This window comes from Pogona vitticeps, chromosome 3 (assembly GCF_051106095.1).
Source record: "Pogona vitticeps strain Pit_001003342236 chromosome 3, PviZW2.1, whole genome shotgun sequence".
Lineage (NCBI taxonomy): Eukaryota > Metazoa > Chordata > Lepidosauria > Squamata > Agamidae > Pogona > Pogona vitticeps.
This window is the reverse complement of record NC_135785.1, coordinates 49,582,102-49,601,885: the sequence shown is the minus strand read 5'-3', so window position 1 is coordinate 49,601,885 and position 19,784 is coordinate 49,582,102. Positions and strand designations below refer to the sequence as shown.

The 19,784-nt window shown below is 40.8% G+C and overlaps 1 protein-coding gene across 6 annotated transcripts in view; it reads right to left on the bottom strand.

The window, feature by feature from the left end:
• Window positions 1-19,784, bottom strand: part of MYO7B (myosin VIIB) — a 77,174-nt gene that overhangs the window by 37,074 nt on the left and 20,316 nt on the right. For 4 of the 6 annotated variants that reach the window (XM_078389357.1, XM_020787474.3, XM_078389359.1 and 1 more), the window contains exons 13-26: window positions 18,333-18,543; window positions 16,512-16,647; window positions 15,740-15,903; window positions 13,854-13,910; window positions 10,685-10,822; window positions 9,821-9,973; window positions 9,435-9,533; window positions 8,766-8,860; window positions 6,954-7,038; window positions 4,372-4,590; window positions 3,319-3,426; window positions 3,005-3,187; window positions 2,528-2,761; window positions 1,391-1,552 (exon numbers count right to left, since the gene is read on the bottom strand). In XM_078389357.1, the coding sequence (XP_078245483.1) occupies window positions 1,391-1,552; window positions 2,528-2,761; window positions 3,005-3,187; window positions 3,319-3,426; window positions 4,372-4,590; window positions 6,954-7,038; window positions 8,766-8,860; window positions 9,435-9,533; window positions 9,821-9,973; window positions 10,685-10,822; window positions 13,854-13,910; window positions 15,740-15,903; window positions 16,512-16,647; window positions 18,333-18,543 (2,044 nt within the window). The remainder of the gene's footprint in view (window positions 1-1,390; window positions 1,553-2,527; window positions 2,762-3,004; window positions 3,188-3,318; window positions 3,427-4,371; window positions 4,591-6,953; window positions 7,039-8,765; window positions 8,861-9,434; window positions 9,534-9,820; window positions 9,974-10,684; window positions 10,823-13,853; window positions 13,911-15,739; window positions 15,904-16,511; window positions 16,648-18,332; window positions 18,544-19,784) is intronic. The other 2 variants (XM_078389358.1, XM_078389360.1) reach the window with 2 other exon arrangements.

Here is a 19,784-nt window from a genome sequence, read left to right as displayed (position 1 = left end):
ATTAAACCCCATAATTCTAGCTACACCATGGAGCAGTCATCTCAAAAATGCCTTTGATTTTGGGCAGTCAAACACAGTATACAAACACACCAGTATTAAAACATGGCACTCTAGGTGCCTAATGACCCGCTTTGATTTTGTTACCTCTGCAATGGCTGGAGGGAAAAGAGAATCATCTCCGCACAGGTCACAACATTTGATAGGAGCTCTGAGGCTCAAAAAGGGAGACCTGGGCCTGGACGCAACTCCCATTTAAAAATAACTTTGACACTACTTATTGCTTAGTGGGTGAAATATTGCCATTTATTTTAAACATGCATGGTAGCATGGGAGAGGTTGCTGCTCTACTTTTACTTTAAAAGATGTGTCCTGGACCACTGACAGCAACAGAGAACCTTGTCTGCTATTTTCCAGTATTTCAGAGGGGCGCAATGGTCTTAAGCCACTCCAAAAAGTGTAGCAGACTGCTTCAGACTCCCCAGTCTAGCTGAGGACTGCAGCACTTGAGGAGGAAATTAACTCTTTCCCTCCTCAGCCTGTTTCCACTAGGAATGGGATTTTTTTTGAAGTTTCTTGACTACACATTCCGCAGTTCTCCATAATTCTCCATTCCATAATTCTCCAGTTTTGCCTGACAGATGGACACCTAAATGTGTGTCACCTGGGAGAAAGGACTCAACTAGAAGACTTTCAGGGTGAACTAGACCTAGGTCCACCCAAGCTTCATGTTCCTTCCTCAGAGCTACCTGGGAGCTTTCTTTTTTCGAATGAGAAGCTAGGCAGAGTGAGGCCTAGCTAAGCCTCAAAGCCTTCCAGTTGAAGCCTTTCTCCCAGGTAACATACATTTAGGTGTCTGTCAGTGAGTTAGAACTCCCAGAATGGAGAATTATGGGAGTTGCATTCCAAAAAAAATAAGACAATCTCATTCTTTAAATCAAGGCCACCTTGAAAAATGGCATGGGCCATGTAAGGCCTTCAAAGTTTTCTAATTATTATTATTATTATTTTTATTATTTATTTTATTTATATCCCACCTATCTGGTCATGTCAGGACCACCCTAGGCGGCTAACAACATTAAAAGATAATACAAAAAATATACGTATAAAGACAATTTTACATAACAGAAATACTGAACAGAATAGGAAAGCTGAAGGAGAGGGGGGGAAAAAAGAAAAAAAAAAGGGTGTCAGGAATTATCTGATGGGAAGGCCTGCCTAAACATCCATGTTTTTAATAGATTCTTAAAAATACCCAGCGAGGGAGCCACGCGAATCTCAGGAGGTAGGTTGTTCCAGAGGCGAGGAGCCATTGCCGAGAAGGCCTGATTTCTTAATCGAGCCTTAATTAAAAAGAAGAAGCTCTTAACAATGCAGAATATTTCTCTCTTACCAGGTCTGGACTGTAGCTGCCTGTGGGATGCTGTTGACTCTTCTTGCCAAAGCTGTCATAAACCTGAGTCACCTCAGAGCTGCTCCTGTTGCTGGTGTTCTTTCCTAGCTCTGGTAAATCACCCATGAATTGCAGGATGGTGGTCCATACAACTAGGGATGCCTGGCATGGAAAGGACAGATCAATAAGAGATTTTGAGTACTGTAAAAAGAGACAGAAGTCCTATGTTTGTTTTGGAAAAATTAATGGCTGGAATTCTGTTGAATGCGAGTGTAGAACAACTATGACCACACCATGTGTGATCTTCTGCCTGCACAGAAATATATTGGATAATTCCGTGAACAGACTCAGAAAACAGGATCACTTGTGCCACAGACTATTGTGTGAGCAGTTCACCTAAAAGAGGATTCCTGTCAATAAATTCTACTTTGTCAACAGCATTTTGTACCCTTCAGGGATATACATGTAGAAAGTTAACACACAATACTCAAGTAGAACTGTCATCTGGTGTCATCTTTATAGACCACATAATGATGGAGTTGAAAGCACTTACTTCCCTGGCTTCCTGTTTGGTTCTAAAACCAATTCAGAGCATTTAAAAAAAACTTATAAAGCCCTAAACAACTTGGATCCGGGATATGTGAAAGATGGCCTCATTCTGTACAAACCTGTGCAATACCTGTGTGAATGACTTCAGCATCTAGCCCATCTTCCTAGAGAAAGCAAGCTGGTGGGACCTTGAGAAAGGACTTCAAGGTAACAGCAAGCTGTTCCAAGCCCCCATCCCTACAAAAGTTAGGTCAGCTCCCTCTTACTGGCCTTCAAATAACAGCTTAAAATTATACCAACCTACAGAAACCACAGTGATTAATGCAATTTCTTGTTTTTTGAGAGTTTTTTTAATGTATTGTAGTATATTCAATATAATGTATTGGAGGCAGAGAGAGACACACAGAGTGTATAGATACACACACACACACACACACACACACATACACACACATATACATGCATACCTATCTATACACACACACGGTACATACATACATATATGTACATACATACACACACACATATATTTTCTACACAAGATATATATACATCACAGATGAAATGAAATTAAAACAGATTAGTTACCATAATATCATCATTCTCTTCATGGTAGAGCAGAGGATGACGTAGTAGCCGTCGAATGTGGGTGTGCGTTGAGGATCCTTGAAAGCAAGTGGCTGCAAATTTGGCAAATGTATATTCCCCTTCATCATCATCTTCTTCCTTCTCCTCCTCAATATCCTCCAACTCCATAGACATAGGGATCATATCCAGGTCCACCTCATTCAATTTGTATGCCTGGGTCTTTGTCTCCAGGTCCTTCAGGGCAGAAAAGCAGATAACAGGGCATGGTTTCTATTTCTGGTTTCTGTTTCTATAGTGCCATTTTCCTCTCTGCTCCACCTCTAAGATGTTATGGCTCTAGGCAGATGCTCTCCAAATAGTGACTATGTCAGCTACTACTATTAAACACCAGCACATATTTTCCAGCTCCCCTACGGTAGACAGCCACTTCACAAAGGGGTTAAAATGGTCTATAATGCCTTTATAACTGCCGCTTACCTCAAAGCCCAGAGGAGCCTCCCCTTCTTGCCCTCCAATTAAAGCAGGTAAGAAACCAAACACTCTGTCCACCATTTCTTGGTCACTGAGGGCATCATACAGTGTTTCGTGTCTGTTGTCTACACCATCCTGCTTCTTTAGTTTCTCAACATCTTCTTTTTGTACTGGAACAGCCTGCTGATCCTAATAAAGAAATCACAGAAATCAATTTTGCTGAAAAATTGGTGAAGAGCTTTACATATACAAAATCTTCAGGGAGGCAAACTGTAGCCAGCAAAGAGCTTCCTTTGTCCACAGCAATTCAAAGAACCTACCTTTTCTATTCTGAGAGTTTCTTCCTTTGTTTTCTTTGCTCCAGTGCTTGGAATTATAATCTTATCTTTTTTCAAGTGCAGTTTTCTGGTTTCCAGTTTATGTTGCTGCTAAAAATAATAGAAACTTAAGGGCAATTCTCTTTATCATTTTGCAGAATCCCCTCTTTTCCAATTATTACTTCCTTCACATTTACAGACATATGTATCACAAAATTTAGCAGCACTCTGGCTAGGTTTTGCCTTTCTATTTATACAGTTGTGAAGCACTGCTGTTAAAAACTAAGCATATATATTGCTCTGAAAATAGTTACTACAAAGGGATAAATGTTTCTTATCTCTCTGTTAGGACACCTTTGGCAAGATTTCCAAATTCAATTTCTTCTGATCCCCTTGTTAACTTTTCCTTCACCTCATTCAAGCACTAGTATAAAAATATCCAAAAAGAAAAATGTCCATGCATCTGATGACAATGGGTCTGCTCCAAAAACGCTTGCATCATTGCAAATTTATTAGTCTTCAAGGTTCACAAGACCTTGTTTTTACTTAACTGCAGCTATCACTTGTGGTTAGATTCTATGCCCAAAATCCTGTTGCTTAGTGTAATAAATTGCACTGCAGTAGGCCTAATTGAATCAATGGAGAGTTGGTAAGTCAACTCTTCTGTAAGTTTCATTGATTCATATGAATCTATGCTATGTAACTGTGACTTGCTTTAGCGTAGTGTCACTTACTGTGCTACAGTTTCTCTCTTGCTTCAAGTGGCAATTTAGCCCCTTGATTTATTTATTTTTTTCTACTAATATTTGCCGGTACATCGATATATCAGAAATAAGGCTCCCTCTAAGGTGCATGACTACACAAGCGCACTTGACTCCGCCCCCTCCTCTGGACAGCTCATGTGACTAAATCACCATTGATGCAATGAGCCTAGTCTAGAATACCATGTTAAGTGACAGAATGTTTGCCTATTGTCTATGGCAATACATGATATGGCTGCTGTCAAATCTAAACTGATGCATTATGTAATGCTTATTATAACCCAACTATACCTACCTCTCTCTTCATTCTCTGGAAACTCCTACGAGCAAACATTCCCCTGGCATAGGCCTGTATCACACACACAGCTTTCCTCTGTTCAGCTGTTTTCTGACGCATCAGGTAACCACGACACAAGGCTTGGAACTTAATCACACTTGCCCGTGCTGTCTCATACTGCTTTGCAAGCTGCCTGCTCCGGAAAAGAGCTTGCAGGCGCTCAAATCCCAACATGATCTAGCATATAAGGATCAGAAGAGATAAGATGAAAGACATATGCTTGATGTAAATAAGACAGAAAGGATTCAGAAGGAACCCAGGAGAAGCAATGTAAGGCCGAAATTATATAGTATATCATTAGAAGAAATTCTTCAGCTGGTGAAAGTGGCTGATAGTCATAGCAGGAGCTTATCACATTTCCTATAGTCTACAGTTATGCCTACATGTCTTGCTGCTCTCTGCTTATTCTCTCCTTCCTACTTGGCTACATGGGGACTGGGGGCAGAATCTACAGTCTAGGTCATAAACACACACAACTGGTCTAGACCCAGAACATCTTGGTTGAAATGAGACAGCTTGCTTTGTTTTCGGATTGATTTATGTCTTTTGGACAAAACCATAGGCTTAATTTTCTGGTCTGATTTCTCATACACAAGACAGCTGCTGCAACCACAACCCTCCACAAACATTGACTTGATCTCAGCTAGGAGGATGTGTTAGGTGGAATGTATCCCTTGGCCTTGATAATTCTGAACAGCCTTGTGAACTGATAACCATTCACCTAGTTGGCTGATGCTGGAGGAGTTAATCTTTCTCAACTTTGCCAACCTGGGTTCTCTAAGCAGTAGATGGCTAGACCTGGGGGAAGGGTGTTGGGAGGTGTTGCAATAATCTTTCAGAATTGAGTGGCCCCAACCAGGTGTCCTGTTTCACAGTCTGTTGTGTTTGAGTGTGCATATCTGTTCTACCCAACTGCAAAGTTCGTGTTGCGAGAATCTTATTCAATACCCTGGCCATTGGCTTGTGGACTGCCAGTTCTGCCCCTCATGCTATTTAACATCCAGGTGAAACCACTGGGAGAGGTTGTCTGGAGTTTTGGGGTTCAGGGCCATCAGTATGCTGATGATACTCAACTCTCTCTCTCTCCTTTCCATCTGATTCCAACCAAGTTGTGTCTGATGTATGAGATTATGATCTATACTCCCAGTCGTCATGTAGTCAAGTAGAGGGAAAAATAAACAGAGAAGCAAGACATGTAGGCATAAAAAAAATCACTAACTAGAAGATTCTGGATGGCTCCTTCTTCACAGACAATAATAGACTTTCTTGGCAAGTTTTCCAGCATTTCATAGAATCATAGAATAGTGAAGTTGTAAGGAGCCTATAAGGCCATCAAGTCTAACCCCCTGATTGATGCAGGAATACAAATCAAAGGATATCTGCCAGGTGGCTGTCTAAATTTCTCTTGAATGCCTCCAGGGTTGGAGCACTCAGCACCTCTCAAGGTAATTGGTTCCACTGTCTTACTGCTCTAACAGTTAGGAAGTTTTTCCTGATATTCAACTAAAATCTGCCTTCCTGTAACTTGAGCCCATTACTGCATGTACTGCTCTCCTAGATGATTGAGAACATATCCTGCCCCTCCTCTGAATGACAGCCTTTCAAGTATTCAAAAAGTGTTACCATAATCCTTCTTCTTTCTCTGTCTACAATGAAGGAGCCATCCATTCATGGGATGCACTCAAGCTCCTCAGTTCAGTAGGAGGACAGGTGGCAGAATTAAAGAGGGATTACCTTCCTGAGTCCTAGATGTCCAAAAGACACTTGAACAGATGCAGATGCACCTATTTTCTCGTACCCGGTGCATGTAGAAGGCAAAGCCCAGGCTGCAGCTTTGCAAATTTTCTTGCTCCCTACCAGCACCAAAAAAGGCTGTGGAAGCAGAGGCTGCTTTAGAATAATATGTTACATGGGTAGGTTTACAAAGGCTTTGGGTCCCACAGTCAGTGGAGATGCAGGCTTTGACTCAGCATGCTAAGGTGTTTGTGTTTTTCCTATTATCTTCAGAGTCAAAACATCTGAAGCAGGAACTCCTTTTTATGCAGATTTTGAGCACCCTGCAGACACAGAGTGTGTCCTTTGTTCTTTTCCTTAGAGTGAGTAGAAAGTGAGCAGAAAGAAGGAAGAACAAGATTCTGAGACATGCAAAGAAGAAAGTTGACCTTAGGAAGGAAAGGAGGATTGGGCTGCAGTGTTACCAAGTTTAGGTTAATCGACAGACCAATGAGCCTGGACACCTGGTGAGCTGAGATGATGGCTACTAGCAAGCCACCCTTTAAGGCAAAGAAGTCTATGTGACATAGATTGAAATGGTTCAAAAATGTTCATGTCGATGCCTTAAGAATTATAGAGCTGCTAGTAGGAAACCTCTCCCTCTTTCTTCCATCTCTCCCCTTAAGAAAAACACAGAATGCCAACCCACTTATAGTGCCAACGGGCATCAGTTGGACATGGCTGGAACCTGGGTAAAGCCAAGCCAATCAGGCAATATGTCAGCCCAACTAATTGCTATGCAGAACCTATGAGTGCAAGTGCCTTACCATCTTGAAGTTCTTTCTACAGCAGTAGCCCCTCCAGGCTGTCTGAATGAGCACAGCAGAGCGTCTCTGCCTGAGAAACTGCTTCCTACAGAAGGAAAGTAGAAGGAATTAAAAACAGCAAAATTCATTTTCTATGCATGCAAAATATGCATGCAGAATTATAGCCCAGAATTATAGCCGCTATGGAATCAATAGTGGGACTTGGAATATTGTGAGTAGATAGTCTGAAGATCTTTTCATGCATATAAACAGAAATAAACCAGGAAAACATTCATTTATTCTGAATCATATGTGAAAAGTGATTCCTTCTAGGGGACTTTGATTTTATTTAATTAAAATTATTGCATCTGAACAATCTTTTCCATAGATGTTTACAAAAATTACCTAAACTGGAACTTGATCTACTCCAAATTGTTCCTGCCCTCTATTTGTTTGGCTTGTTTAGCATTCAACAGCTGGTGATGAGACTATAGGGGAAAGTAACTGTACAGACACATAAAAACTATTGCGTATGTTAAGAGGCTGGCTCAAGGAAGCATGCAGTCCCAATGAGTGAGCCCAGTCACCCTGTTATTCTTATCTGTCAGTTTACTCTTTACAAGAGGAACCTGTAATGAAACTGATAATGTTTCCTGCTGCTAAAAGAGTGATGAGCAATCACTAGAACTCCTGGGACCATCCCACCCTGGATCTTGGAGGGCTGTTCCCGTGACCTTCCCGCAACAATATTTTCCATACCAAAAAAGGGACATGTTTAAAGCTGAAGTCCTCTTGTGCTCTCTATTTATGGAAAAAAAAGATTTTTTAAAAATTTTGGAGGGGGGCACAGGGGCTTCAAGAGTGCAAGGGACCTCTTAAAACATGGCAAAAGTGCCCACCACATCCCTAGAGAACACAAGACAACGGCACAGATTGCTTCACATTAGAGTTCTAACAAGCCACTTCCTCCAGGCAAGGCACTTCACTCCACGCACACCAGCCCTGTATTCAAGCATCAATTTGAACAGATACTGGAATCATATCTGTAGTGGGAAATGTGGGTACATACATAAGCCCCATTCTCCGGTATGTCCCCACTGCTGAGACGTGGAGGTCAGTTAGAGCACAGAGGTCTGAGGAGGAAACTAAATGCCTGGTAGAACTCCTTTGGTCAAGAACCCCGATAAAGGCAGGTCCAACAATCACTGAAGATCTATAAGCATATTCTGCTAACCATGCTTACAAGTTCCTCTTTAAACCTTTCCATTCAACAGATGAAGGTCTAACTCACTTCCAAGTGACGGGGATATTGAAGGGCAGGGAATGTAGCTCTATTGATTAATGCCTCAACAGAACTACTCACATGCATGGTTTTGTTTTTCCTTCTCCAGCACTCAGTCTGCATTCCATGGCTGCTAAACATATTCAGAACCCACTAAGATGGGGTTCTCTGTGTTAACTTACCAAATAATTTTATCTTAATTTTAATTTTATTTCATCTTAGTGGGTTCTGTGTGCTAACTTTTATCCATCTTAATGGGTTCTGTGTGTTAACTTTTATTCATTAAAGCTATCTCCCATTAGGCCTCACAGCAACTTGATGGGAATAGGCCTTCCTCCATCCTTCCCCTCACTCTGCCCATTCCAGACTGAGCAGGTAAAATGAAAAGCCAGTATTCTGTAAGGGTGTATGACAATGAAGTAGGCTGGGAACCCCCACAATTTTCTCCCTTCCTACCTACCTCTAACAGCTATAGACATCTCCACTTTGGATCGTGTGAAGGTAAGATATAAAATCATCTAGTATGGTTCACTACCTTTGAAAGCATTTACCTGTCTTTGAATCCCCTCAGTACTTTCTGAATTAGAATGGCTTTCTCTTCAAGGACTTTGTCTCGTTGCACCTCCAACAGGGTATCATGATAGTCCTGTTAAAGAATGTAAAGAAATAATAATAACCACACACATTGTTCACATTTACCGAAACATTAATATGCACAAAAGCCCTCTGTCACCTGGACAATGTGATATTTTCTTGATTTTATTTCCTGACAACCAGGATGGAGAGTAACAAAATGTTAATGATCTTCTTCCAAGTGCTCCGATCTCAAATAAGAGCATCTTAATCAAAGCATATCAAGTCAACATATAATATAATAAAGTGACATGGACTGGATTATCTTCAATGAATCAGGCTATATAATGAAGGTGAGAGACGATATTGAGCCCGATTCATTTGCAGTGCAGCCTTTCACATATCTACTCAAAGGTAAGTCACCCTGAAGTCACTGAGTGTTATTTCTTTTTGCTTATCTCTGAGTGGATATATCCATAATTACACTATTTGAAAACCTCTGAGCTTACCTGGGAGTAACCCCATTAATAACAGCTAGACTTCTAAGAAAGAGCATGTAGGTTTGCACTTTTAGTAATTTAAAGTTCTACTTAGGTGTATGTCTGTTACATTTAAGATCAACCTGTCGGTTACCTACTGTAACTTACTTTCAAAAAAACTTTGGTTCTTCCAATTTTCCATTCATCATCTTTTCCTATTATGTTTTCACAGATATAAATACAGCACCGGCAAGCATCATTGTTTAGCTGCAAAATAAACTCTATTATCATATTTGATCTGAATTAGAAATACAGAGGCATCATCATAAATGTCTGTGAAATCATACTTTAGAAGTGCCCTTTTTATACTATTCCAATTTGATATATTCCTTCCCCCTTTTTTTATTTGTATATACTGTTCCATACTGAACGGAATTTAATCCTGAAATTAAGTCTATATTTATTAAATAAACAGCATCCAAGAGATTTTAGACTTACATGTATACTAGCCCCTTAAAACAGGATGTTTAAGTCACCTTTTCCTTCAAATATACCTGTTCTCGAGCTGATACTGGCTGCAAGAATTTGTATCTCTCAAAGAATTCTGCAAAACTATAGCGAATTGGATAGCCTGCTTTCCTAATCCGGATGGTTTCCATCATCCCAGAGTACCTTAGCTGTCGAATGCAGAGCTCTCGATCAAAATGCTGGAAGAAAACAAGCAGCCAAATTTACCACATTAACAACCTGAACATATACTGGAGTATTCTTGTTTTACTCTTTCACACCCCAGTGGTCCTAATGAAGTACACATTTATATATCCTCCAGAATCACATTTTTGGTAAAGAGTAGCAGGTGAAACATTGGCATAAGCCAGGGATGCCAACAAAGCTCGACATTTGTTCAAAATGAAGTCAGTGAACTCCCCCCACCAATTTCTATTTGGTTCTTAAAAGCAACCAAACCTCCCCCCTCATAAAAATGCACTGGGTGCGAAAAAAAGTTGGCAAAGTATGAATGATCCTATGAAAAGTTTAGATTTCACTGTAGTATTTCTGTATGTGTGTGTGTGTTGGAGAAGCTTACTTTCAAAAAGTCTGTGAAACACTTACTGTAACCTGCCCGCAAAGGCTGGGGATGATGGGAAATGAAGTACTTTATAGCTGAAGGACTTGTGTCCAGGGAAGCCTGCTCCACTGGATTTAACCAAGACAGCTTCAAGTTTAGAATGAACATATTCTTCATTTTATTATTACATATATTTTCAGTTACTCCTACACACATGGATGGGGCAAGCCAAAAATCTAGGAAAATATATAATTAACTAAAGACCCATTTACTACTAGGTGTATTTCTTCCAACCCACTCAGAGGGTGTTACAGACTGTGTTGATCTAGATATTTTAATGAAATATTACCATAGGCTTCTTGTAATCATTGGGTTTGAGACAGCGGATAAAATATGGCTGGCAGTTACCCAGGATTTTCATCAGTTGCTCCAGGGACTGTTTGAACTGACCACCTAGTGTAGAGAGGCGTTTGGTGGTGTCTGATCCCTGGGGAGGAGAAGCACATAGAAGTCTTGGGTGCCAGTTTAACATCAACATGCACTTCATAACATATTCTTGGAAAAGAAAACATATACAGTACTTAAGTGGTAGAATACACATTTGAAAGGTAAGATGCTGATGAGGTACATTTTGCTTGAAGCTGTCAAAAATCCCATAATGGAACTGATAAGTGACTTAACTGTACACAGTGAAATCCTTAACTACTGTATTTTCTTTCCAGTATTAATTTACTTTCAAAAATTGAAAAAACCATAAGTATTAATAAATAAAACTTTAGGACTGAACTGCATTTTTTATGATAGACTCATTTGCCCATTAATCCACTGTGTCTCCCAGTAAGCACTTACGTTTGAAAGGAAGAGAATGTCTGTAAACTTGTTGGAGACATGCAGCAGAGAGGAACTACATGTTTCAGATTAGCTGTAGTAAGCTTTTCAATACAGGTTATCTGAAAACAGGTGCAAACCCAATTCCTCGCATTAACGCAGGACATGAAGGAGTCGCTAGCCTGCTGGCTGACCAGGGCTGAGAAGGTTCTCTCACCCCACTATTTAGGGCTCTGGGGTCAGGGCAGTAGCTGATTTGCTTGACATACTGCAAAAAGGAAAACACTGGAGCTGCCCCGACCTCCAGCAAGAACAATGTCACCAGCTAGGCAGCGCAAGGTGGCCAGGAAGCCTCCAAGCACTGGCTCGGCATCTACCCTGTTCCTCCTTGAGGGGACACTCCAGCAACTACACTTTTCCTGCATGCCAAGCCCAGACTCTGATCCTGTCAATAGCTGGGAAGGCTCCCGGCACTGACTGCTAACGGAAGTCCTGGTGCAGTTTATAAAAGTGTGTATTGGTGTCATTTTTAAACCACACCAAGGCTTCCGTCATGTGCATCAATCCAAGTCACTGCAAATTCATTTCATGGCACGTGACGTTCCAGCCCAGGTGCCAAGGAACACCATCTCTGCAACTGATCTTTATGGTCTCTTTATGTGTATTTATACAATGTCCCATTTCTGTTTGTGCTGCTGCCCTCCTGTGGCCAAAAAATCCAAGCAAATGGAATGATCCTTAGTCTGCACTACAGGATCCCTATTAGACGTCTTCTGAATTGTTGGCACAGACATTTAAAGTAAAGGTGATAGATGAAAACAGCAGGTTGTTTGAACATCTTTTAACATAAGGCAGAAAATTTTAATAAAAATATATTCATTATTTACCAAAACAATTGTGTTGACACACAAAATTGGAAGAATTACAACCTATATTAGTAAATTCAGCATCACAAATGCTTTAGGCAACATTGTAAGAGCAGCCCCTGCTAGTTCTGAAGGATGAAGGGCACTACTGTAATTAACAAAACCCTACAGACAGAACAACTGAGGGAAGAAAGCAGATGCAAGAAATTAAATTTATAAGCACTTACAGTACAGGTATAAAGAAAAAAGTGAAGAGAGAAACCCATTCTGTGTTTCAGCAATAATCTCTACTGCAGGCTAAGAGCTACAAAATTTAAAAGTAAAAGAGCTGTGTGGTTGAGTGAGAAGGACGGATTAAGGGCAGGGGAAGAGAGACAGAGAAGGAATTATATATATTTACTCACTTCTGCATGGTTTTGTAATCCTGCAAAAATAGCTCAATGCTAGAGGATTAGAAAACAAATGATATGATGGCTAATACTAAAGAATATCTTAAATGAATGGGATGAGATATATGAATATCACTAATTGTACAAATGTGAACATTCATAGGAAAGGCAGGCAGAAGATAGATCAAGGTTTACTGCTTGAGCTTCAGGTGGTCGGCAGTATACAAATGTCAAACTTTCAAGACTGCAATAGCAACAAGTCCCTCCCTAAATGGTTGTTGTGTGTCATCAAGTCAGAACCAACTTATAGCGACCCTACTACAGCATTCAATATAAGTGATATTTTAAAGGGGTGGCTTTACTATTTGTTTGTTTGTTTAATGCAGCCTTTCTCCCCATAAGGGGACGCAAGGCGGCTCACAACAGGCAAAATAAGAAATTTTAAAACACTACATAAATATCACAATTAAACATGCATTAAAATTAAAACCATCAAGTGTTAAAAAAACCCCTAAAACCTATAAGCTTAAACCCACCATTCCTGAGATAACTTATTGTTCAAAGGCCTGCCTGAAGAGGAAGGTCTTTGCCTGAAGACAGAAGGATAAGAGGGAGGTGGGCCAATCTGGCTTTCTGGGACAGTGCATTCCTGGGAGCAGCCACTGAGAAGGCTCTCTGCTATCTCCTCACCAAGCAAGTTTGGAAAGGTGATGAAACTCGCCCCGGAAACAGACTGGCACCCAGTGAAGCTATTGTCAAGAGAGTTACGCATAAGTTCTCATTCTAATAGTGAGAATAAACCTTGGGACCTAACTGGTTCGTGAGGAATTTTATTCCTCAGTACTACACCTGCTTTCTTGAGACACTGTTTTGTAGTAGCTTCAAGTGAAAACTAAAATGGGTCTCAGTTACAAACTCACAGGGTGCTTGCTCCTGAACAAGATAGCCTACTTTTACTCTAGACTAGAGGAAAGGTGAGCAACCCTGAGTGCTCACTGGAAGGACAGATCCTGAAGCTGAGGCTCCAATACTTTGGCCATCTCATGAGAAGAGAACACTCCCTGGAAAAGACCCTGATATTGGGAAAGTGTGAAGGCAAGAGGAGAAAGGGACGACAGAGGATGAGATGGTTGGACAGTGTCACCGAAACTATCAACATGAATTTGACCCAACTCCGGGAGGCAGTGGAAGACAGGAGGGCCTGGCGTGCTCTGGTCCATGGGGTCACGAAGAGTCAGACATGACTTAATGACTAAACAACAACAACAAAAGGTGAGCAATATCCTGGGAGCAAGTTGTGGTCACTCCACTGGACTCACCCAGCTTGCCAGAATTACACCATTGCTGCTATTGTTGCTACCACTCCAACTGTCTCTTAGTAAATGTACAAGTGTTTATTTTTCTTATTAAGGCATTTCTTCTCCAAGCAGGTTACCTGTCCAGAAGTAGGAGGTGATGTCCTGGACTGCACAAAACTACATCTGGACAATGACTGATGGCAAAAGGACAGCGAAAGCAGAATTTAGAGAAAGCAAAGAGGAGAGTTAGCGGATAGATTCAAGAAACAGAGCACAATCATTTTTTTGTGATTCATTTTAGCACGTAAGTTGAAAAACGACAAATTCCTGGTGGATGCAAGCTGGTGCAAATATGTTTCTATGAAACATACCTGAGAAACATCTGTACAAGTAAACCACTTAATGGAAATCAAATCTCAATCCAAAACATTTGTACCAGTAGAACACAGGAATACTATCCTAGAATGGCCACCTCAAAATGATAATTTATCAAAACTGTAAAATTACAGTGCACCCCTTCTGCAAGGAGCAGAGATTAATATATTTTGGCAGATCATTTTGATTATTTTTACAACAACCCTATGAAGATGTTTGGTCTTGAAGGTCATCTAATGAGCTTGACAGCTAAGAGAAGATCTGAACTCAGATTTCTCTGGTCCAAGACCAAATATGCTGGTTAAATGCTAACGTGTGTGCCCTTGATTTCCCAATGTTGCTATGATTACAACTTCTGACTTGCCCAGATGGAACATTTATTTCCTTTTGTGCATGAATGATACCAGCATTTTTGTGGCATCCAGATAATGCAAAGCTTACAACACTACCAGCTGTGAGAAATTGTGACAAAACCTTGTATTTCTGTTTTTTAAACTTTCTCTTGTAGGTGTTCTGTTTACTTCCTTTTGCGTTGGTGACAGAGTTGAGATAGCAAGAGCTTCTCCAGTAATAAGCTTTCAATTTAGCATTCTTCCATTATTTAAAAAAAACTCAAACACACACATACGCATGCACACATACATCCAGCAAAGAATATCATTTTGAAAGGGTTTTTGTAAGATTTATAAGCAGTAGATTGTGAAGAAGGCCAATCTGAAAAATGGATTAATTTTTGGATGTCTGCTGTGCCACAATCTTTCAATCCGATGCTATTCCACTTAAATAAAAAAATTAAAAATAAAACGCTCCTCACCAAAATCCAGCAGAAATCATTATTCTAAAGTTTCCTCCAGATTTTTGGAGGGTTTTTTCCAAGTACCAGCAGGTATTCATTGCTATCCAAAGCTCTCAGTTTAGTGCTAATTAATAGCAAAGGAAGTGGGGAGAGACCCAGCAGATAAGACTGCTTTTAAGGATTTCAAAAGGTTTCTTCAAGGTTTTTGAAATAATTTGTACTCATTTTTAAAGAGACACTGATTTCTTAGGAAAGGAGTGGGGTTTTAATAATAAATATGGAGAGAAATTACTGCAAAATCTCTGTTCCAACCTGGAAGGAACAAATGCTTCTTCTGGACATACCAGTTGTAACACAGGAATTGTCTCAACTCAGCTTGCTCCTTTCCTTCAGCTGAGTTCAGCTTTGCAGTAGCAATCCAGTCTTACTGTATACCTGTCACTCAGAAATGACATTTATGAACTGCAAAGGACACTGCCACCACACAGGCTAGAGTATAAGATGAATGACACCTGCTACCTATTACTTCATTTGGTTGAATCTGGTAACTTTAATGGTGTATTTTGCTATGGTTGACCAATTCATATACAGTATTTAAATTAGGAATGTCCTTCTTGCATTCTAACTGACAACTGAAGTATTTTATTCAGCCTATTACTCTCAGATTTTGAAATGTCAGACAAATCAATTCCAGCTTGTTCAGACAATAGGGCAAAACAGCTATCTGATAGAAATTGTTCAAGAATAATATGCAGAAGTAACAATGGTGGTCTACAAACTGACTCAGAAGACAAAGTGAGGCTAAGAGACAGAGGAAAGACTTAGGTTGAAAATCAATGTAAGAAGGCTAACCTTGAGGGGATCCACAGCAAGATGTTTAATGCTGCCACGGCCAAAAGACACCACATTCATGTTTGTGTCTACCTGGAAGATCTGTCTGAGGAACTTGTTTTTAGATGAATGAACCAACTGCATTATGTCTGAGCTAAGCATGTCACGGTTTTTCTCAAGAAAGCCTAGGAGTAAGAAAAAAAGGAAAGTTCATCATTTGGATGATGGCAATTTTAGATCTATACTCAGCTTGCTTAACCACGTTCTCTCCTCAATCTTCTCTCATCTCTTTTAGCTGATCCTCTTGTGTAGAGTAGGTGTAGCTGGGGGTGCAAGTACACAATAGGAAAAATGCAAATGGATCTCCTGCAAAGTCACACAGGGAAATTTTGCTTCCCCAATTGAATTCACTTTAGCTGACTGACCACAGAGGAGTCAGGACACAGAAAGATGAAACTGGTAAACAGCCTTGTTTGCAGTTTGTTAAGGTAGTACTTCTGTGGCCATCCAGATTTGCAGGAGGAACAGGTAGAGTACAGCTATCTTAACTTGCTGGAAACAAAGCTGATTGAATTTCCTCCTTTTTCTCTGCTGACTCTTCACTCTTCCCCACCCCCCCTTATCATCCTAAGTTCCCCAGCAGTAGGGTGACGAACCAAAAAAACGGAATGGAACAGGTTGAGAAGAGAAGACTTGGGCATCTAGGAGGAAAGGATTCAAACACCATCCAGTTTCCCTGCTGAACAAATTGATAATCATATGCATGGACAGAGAGCTGCTACTATTAAATCACCTTTTGACTGATAATAAACAGCACCGGCAAAATGGTTGATCCCAAAAACTGTGTCATGGACACTCCTTGGTGGAATGTAGATTTTGCTTTGGCCATGATGGAGGTTGATTTTGTTTAACATGGTTGTATCTGTTCCCTGGGGGAAAATACATAACACAAGAAGAAACAAAGTTCATTCACTGTTTGCATGGCAATACTGTATACTCAAAAGAACACATATACTATATGCCATACTAAACACACAGTAAAGCTGTATGGCATTTATAGAATATAAATCCTGGAAGCAGAAGATAATCTTATCTCAGGTATGTCCTGCCCATACAACAACTGAGAAGCAGGAAGGCAGGTTGCAACAGTCAATAAGATTCCATCTCCCTTTGCTAGATGGCCCTTCCCCCAGTCTGTCATGACTAACTGTGCATGTCCGAAGGTGTGTGCCTGGAAGAGAATGGAGTCCTGTTGGTGTACCACTCACCTGTCAGAGCTAGTTCAGTTGGTCCTGAGAATGTTGTTGGTGGGGGATTTCACATCCATGCTGAGACTACCTTTTCATGAGTTGCTCAGGACTTCCTATCCCATGAAACTGCTGGGAGAGGTTATCTAAAGTGTCTGCTGCCATCAAAATGCTGATGACAACCAACTCTCCTTTGCATCTACATATGAGGAAGCTAATTTGTTTCTAAAGCAGTGTCTGGTATTTCAATAGACTGCATGAAGGTGAACAGATTGATACTTAACCCAGACAAGGCAGAAGTGTTCCTGGTCAGTGCAATGCAGATCAGGAAACAGATGTTCAACCTATGCTGTCTGTGAGTCTGCGTCCCTTGCAATTTGAGTATTCTCCTGGATTCAACCCGGTTTCTAGATGCTCAGATGCTTGTAGCAACTGAGAATCTATCTGCATATTTAAAGTAAATTTGTTACTTTTCAGATTTTCAAATAAGACTCTAAGATGTGGGAAATGGCATATAACTGTGAACAGCCCAGCTTAGTGTTGCTCCTCGTATGTAAATAACACAATCAGTGAAATAGCAGACTTGAATACCACTCAGGCAAAGGTTCTGGGAGAAAATTCTACTGAACCCCCTCCCACACACACACATCCTGCCATTATTGGCCGCAATTAAAAGCAAAGCAACCTCTAGTTAATGGACTATCATTTTTTGCTTCTCCTTGGCAGACTAGGACCATCAGAAAGAATTAGCCAGGTGTACAAGGGTATGAATAGGTCAGAACAAGTTGAGAGAAAAAAAGGACATGCACAGAATGTGCCACTTTCAAAACCACTGAAAGACAAGAAATTGTTGTCATTCATCCTGGTGTTCACATGTCTGCATTAAGCTGCCTGGCTCAGGTTTCTGGAAGCCTCCCAAAGAAGCAAAAGAGCCTAACCAGTGCCAAATAGAGGGAAACTAGTAGCTCACAAGATCTGAAGACTATTCTGTTATTCTGTTAATACAGCCTACAATAGTATTTATCTTTTTTGTAGCTACATCACACTGTTGGCTCATATTCAGCTTGTGATCTACAACAACTCTATAATCCTTTTAACTAGTAGTATTACTGAGACAGGTATCCCCCATCTTGGAACTGTGTGGTTGGTTTCTTTTTCCTAGATGTAGTACTTTGCATCTGTTGAATTTTATTCTGTTATTTTCAGCCCAGTGTTCAAACCTATTTAGATCATTTTGAAATTTCTACAGAACCATTTTGAAATTTCTGCGAATGAAAGCCATCCAATGTATCTGCTGACCAATTAATTTCAAAGAATGTATATGTGAGTTATATCTTGCAAAGGCTTAAATGAAAAATGATACTCACCTTAGGGAACCTACTTTCCTCATCAATGAGAGAAACAATATTCATTGGCCTGAGGGCAATCACTTCCAAAGCTGTACTGTTATCTGTGAAGTCAATGTGACTCCAGCTGATGTGCTCAGCCAAGTATTCCTTCTGTTCCAGTTTGAAGATGTGGAGTACAAAGAACTGCTGGAGATGCTCATTGGCAAAGTTGATACAAAACTGTTCGAAACTGGAGAAGCACAATTAAAGGGAAGCCATTGAAATCCACAAGCACCAGCAGAAGTTCAACAAAAAAAGAGGAAAGTGTGAAGCTCAACAAAACTTGGATCCCAGCTCTCAAAAATACAGCGTGCAAAAGGTCAACAAACTCTACCCAGCCACAAGGACAGGGGATCACTACACACAAAAGACCAGCTAATGACACCCATCAACCACAGTGACAGATAATCTCTTCTCCTTAGCACAACAATACACCCACAACAAGACACACTAATCACCCATCTACAGAAAAAGAGAAAAGCCTATCTCACAGCCATAAATACTGCACTCTCAAGCCAACTACATGAGAGCACAGAGTGCTATCCTCTGAAGATGCCGGCCACAGAGACTGGCGAAACGTTAGGAAGAACAACCTTCAGAACACGGCCAAAGAGCCCGAAAAACCCACAACAACCATTAGATCCTGGCCGTGAAAGCCTTCGCGAATACATTAGTTAAATTAGCTTTGCTAACGTTTCCCTTTCTTTTATTCTTTGCTTGTGCAGAACTGACTCTACAGAGTGTGGTTCTGTTTCAAAGATCTAGGGAAGAGGTGTCAATCTCAATTTCATCTTGGGCTGCATCATGATTATGGTTGCCCTCAAAAGGCCGGCTGTATCTGGAAGACTATATAAATGTATCTACTCTTTATATCTATACTACAAAGAGTGTGAGCTCAGTGGTACATTATGTTAGACTTGCTTTTAAAATGGCATGGGCAACCCTTTCAAGAATCAGTCCTCACAGAAATAAAGCAGCAGATGCATTGGTTTTCTTATTGCCCAAATGGTTACATAACTGTTCTCAGAACAGAGCAGCAGGAACAGACAGATCTTGAAAAACAAGAATTTTTTTTGTTTTTGTTTTTAAAAGTTTCTACCAGGACAATTCTGATGTTGCCTAGGCCTCTGGATTGCAGCCTGCAGAGGGCACGGGGATGCGAGCCATGGTCACGCCAGGGCACATGGCAGCAGTGCTTCCTCCTCCTCCATCCTTAGAGGGTGGGTGGATCAGAGCCCTGGCAGCGAGGAACACAAGGCATTCAGCAGCCAGGTAGTCCAGGCTGGACATGTCGCCTGGAAGGCGTGGGGGCGGCCAAGATCCATGCCTCTCCATACAGCTTTGCACCCCCAAGGGCGTGCCTGTCCTTGATGGGTAGACGGGGAGGCCACAGTGACACACGTGGATCTCCTGGTGGGGCTTGGGATTGGG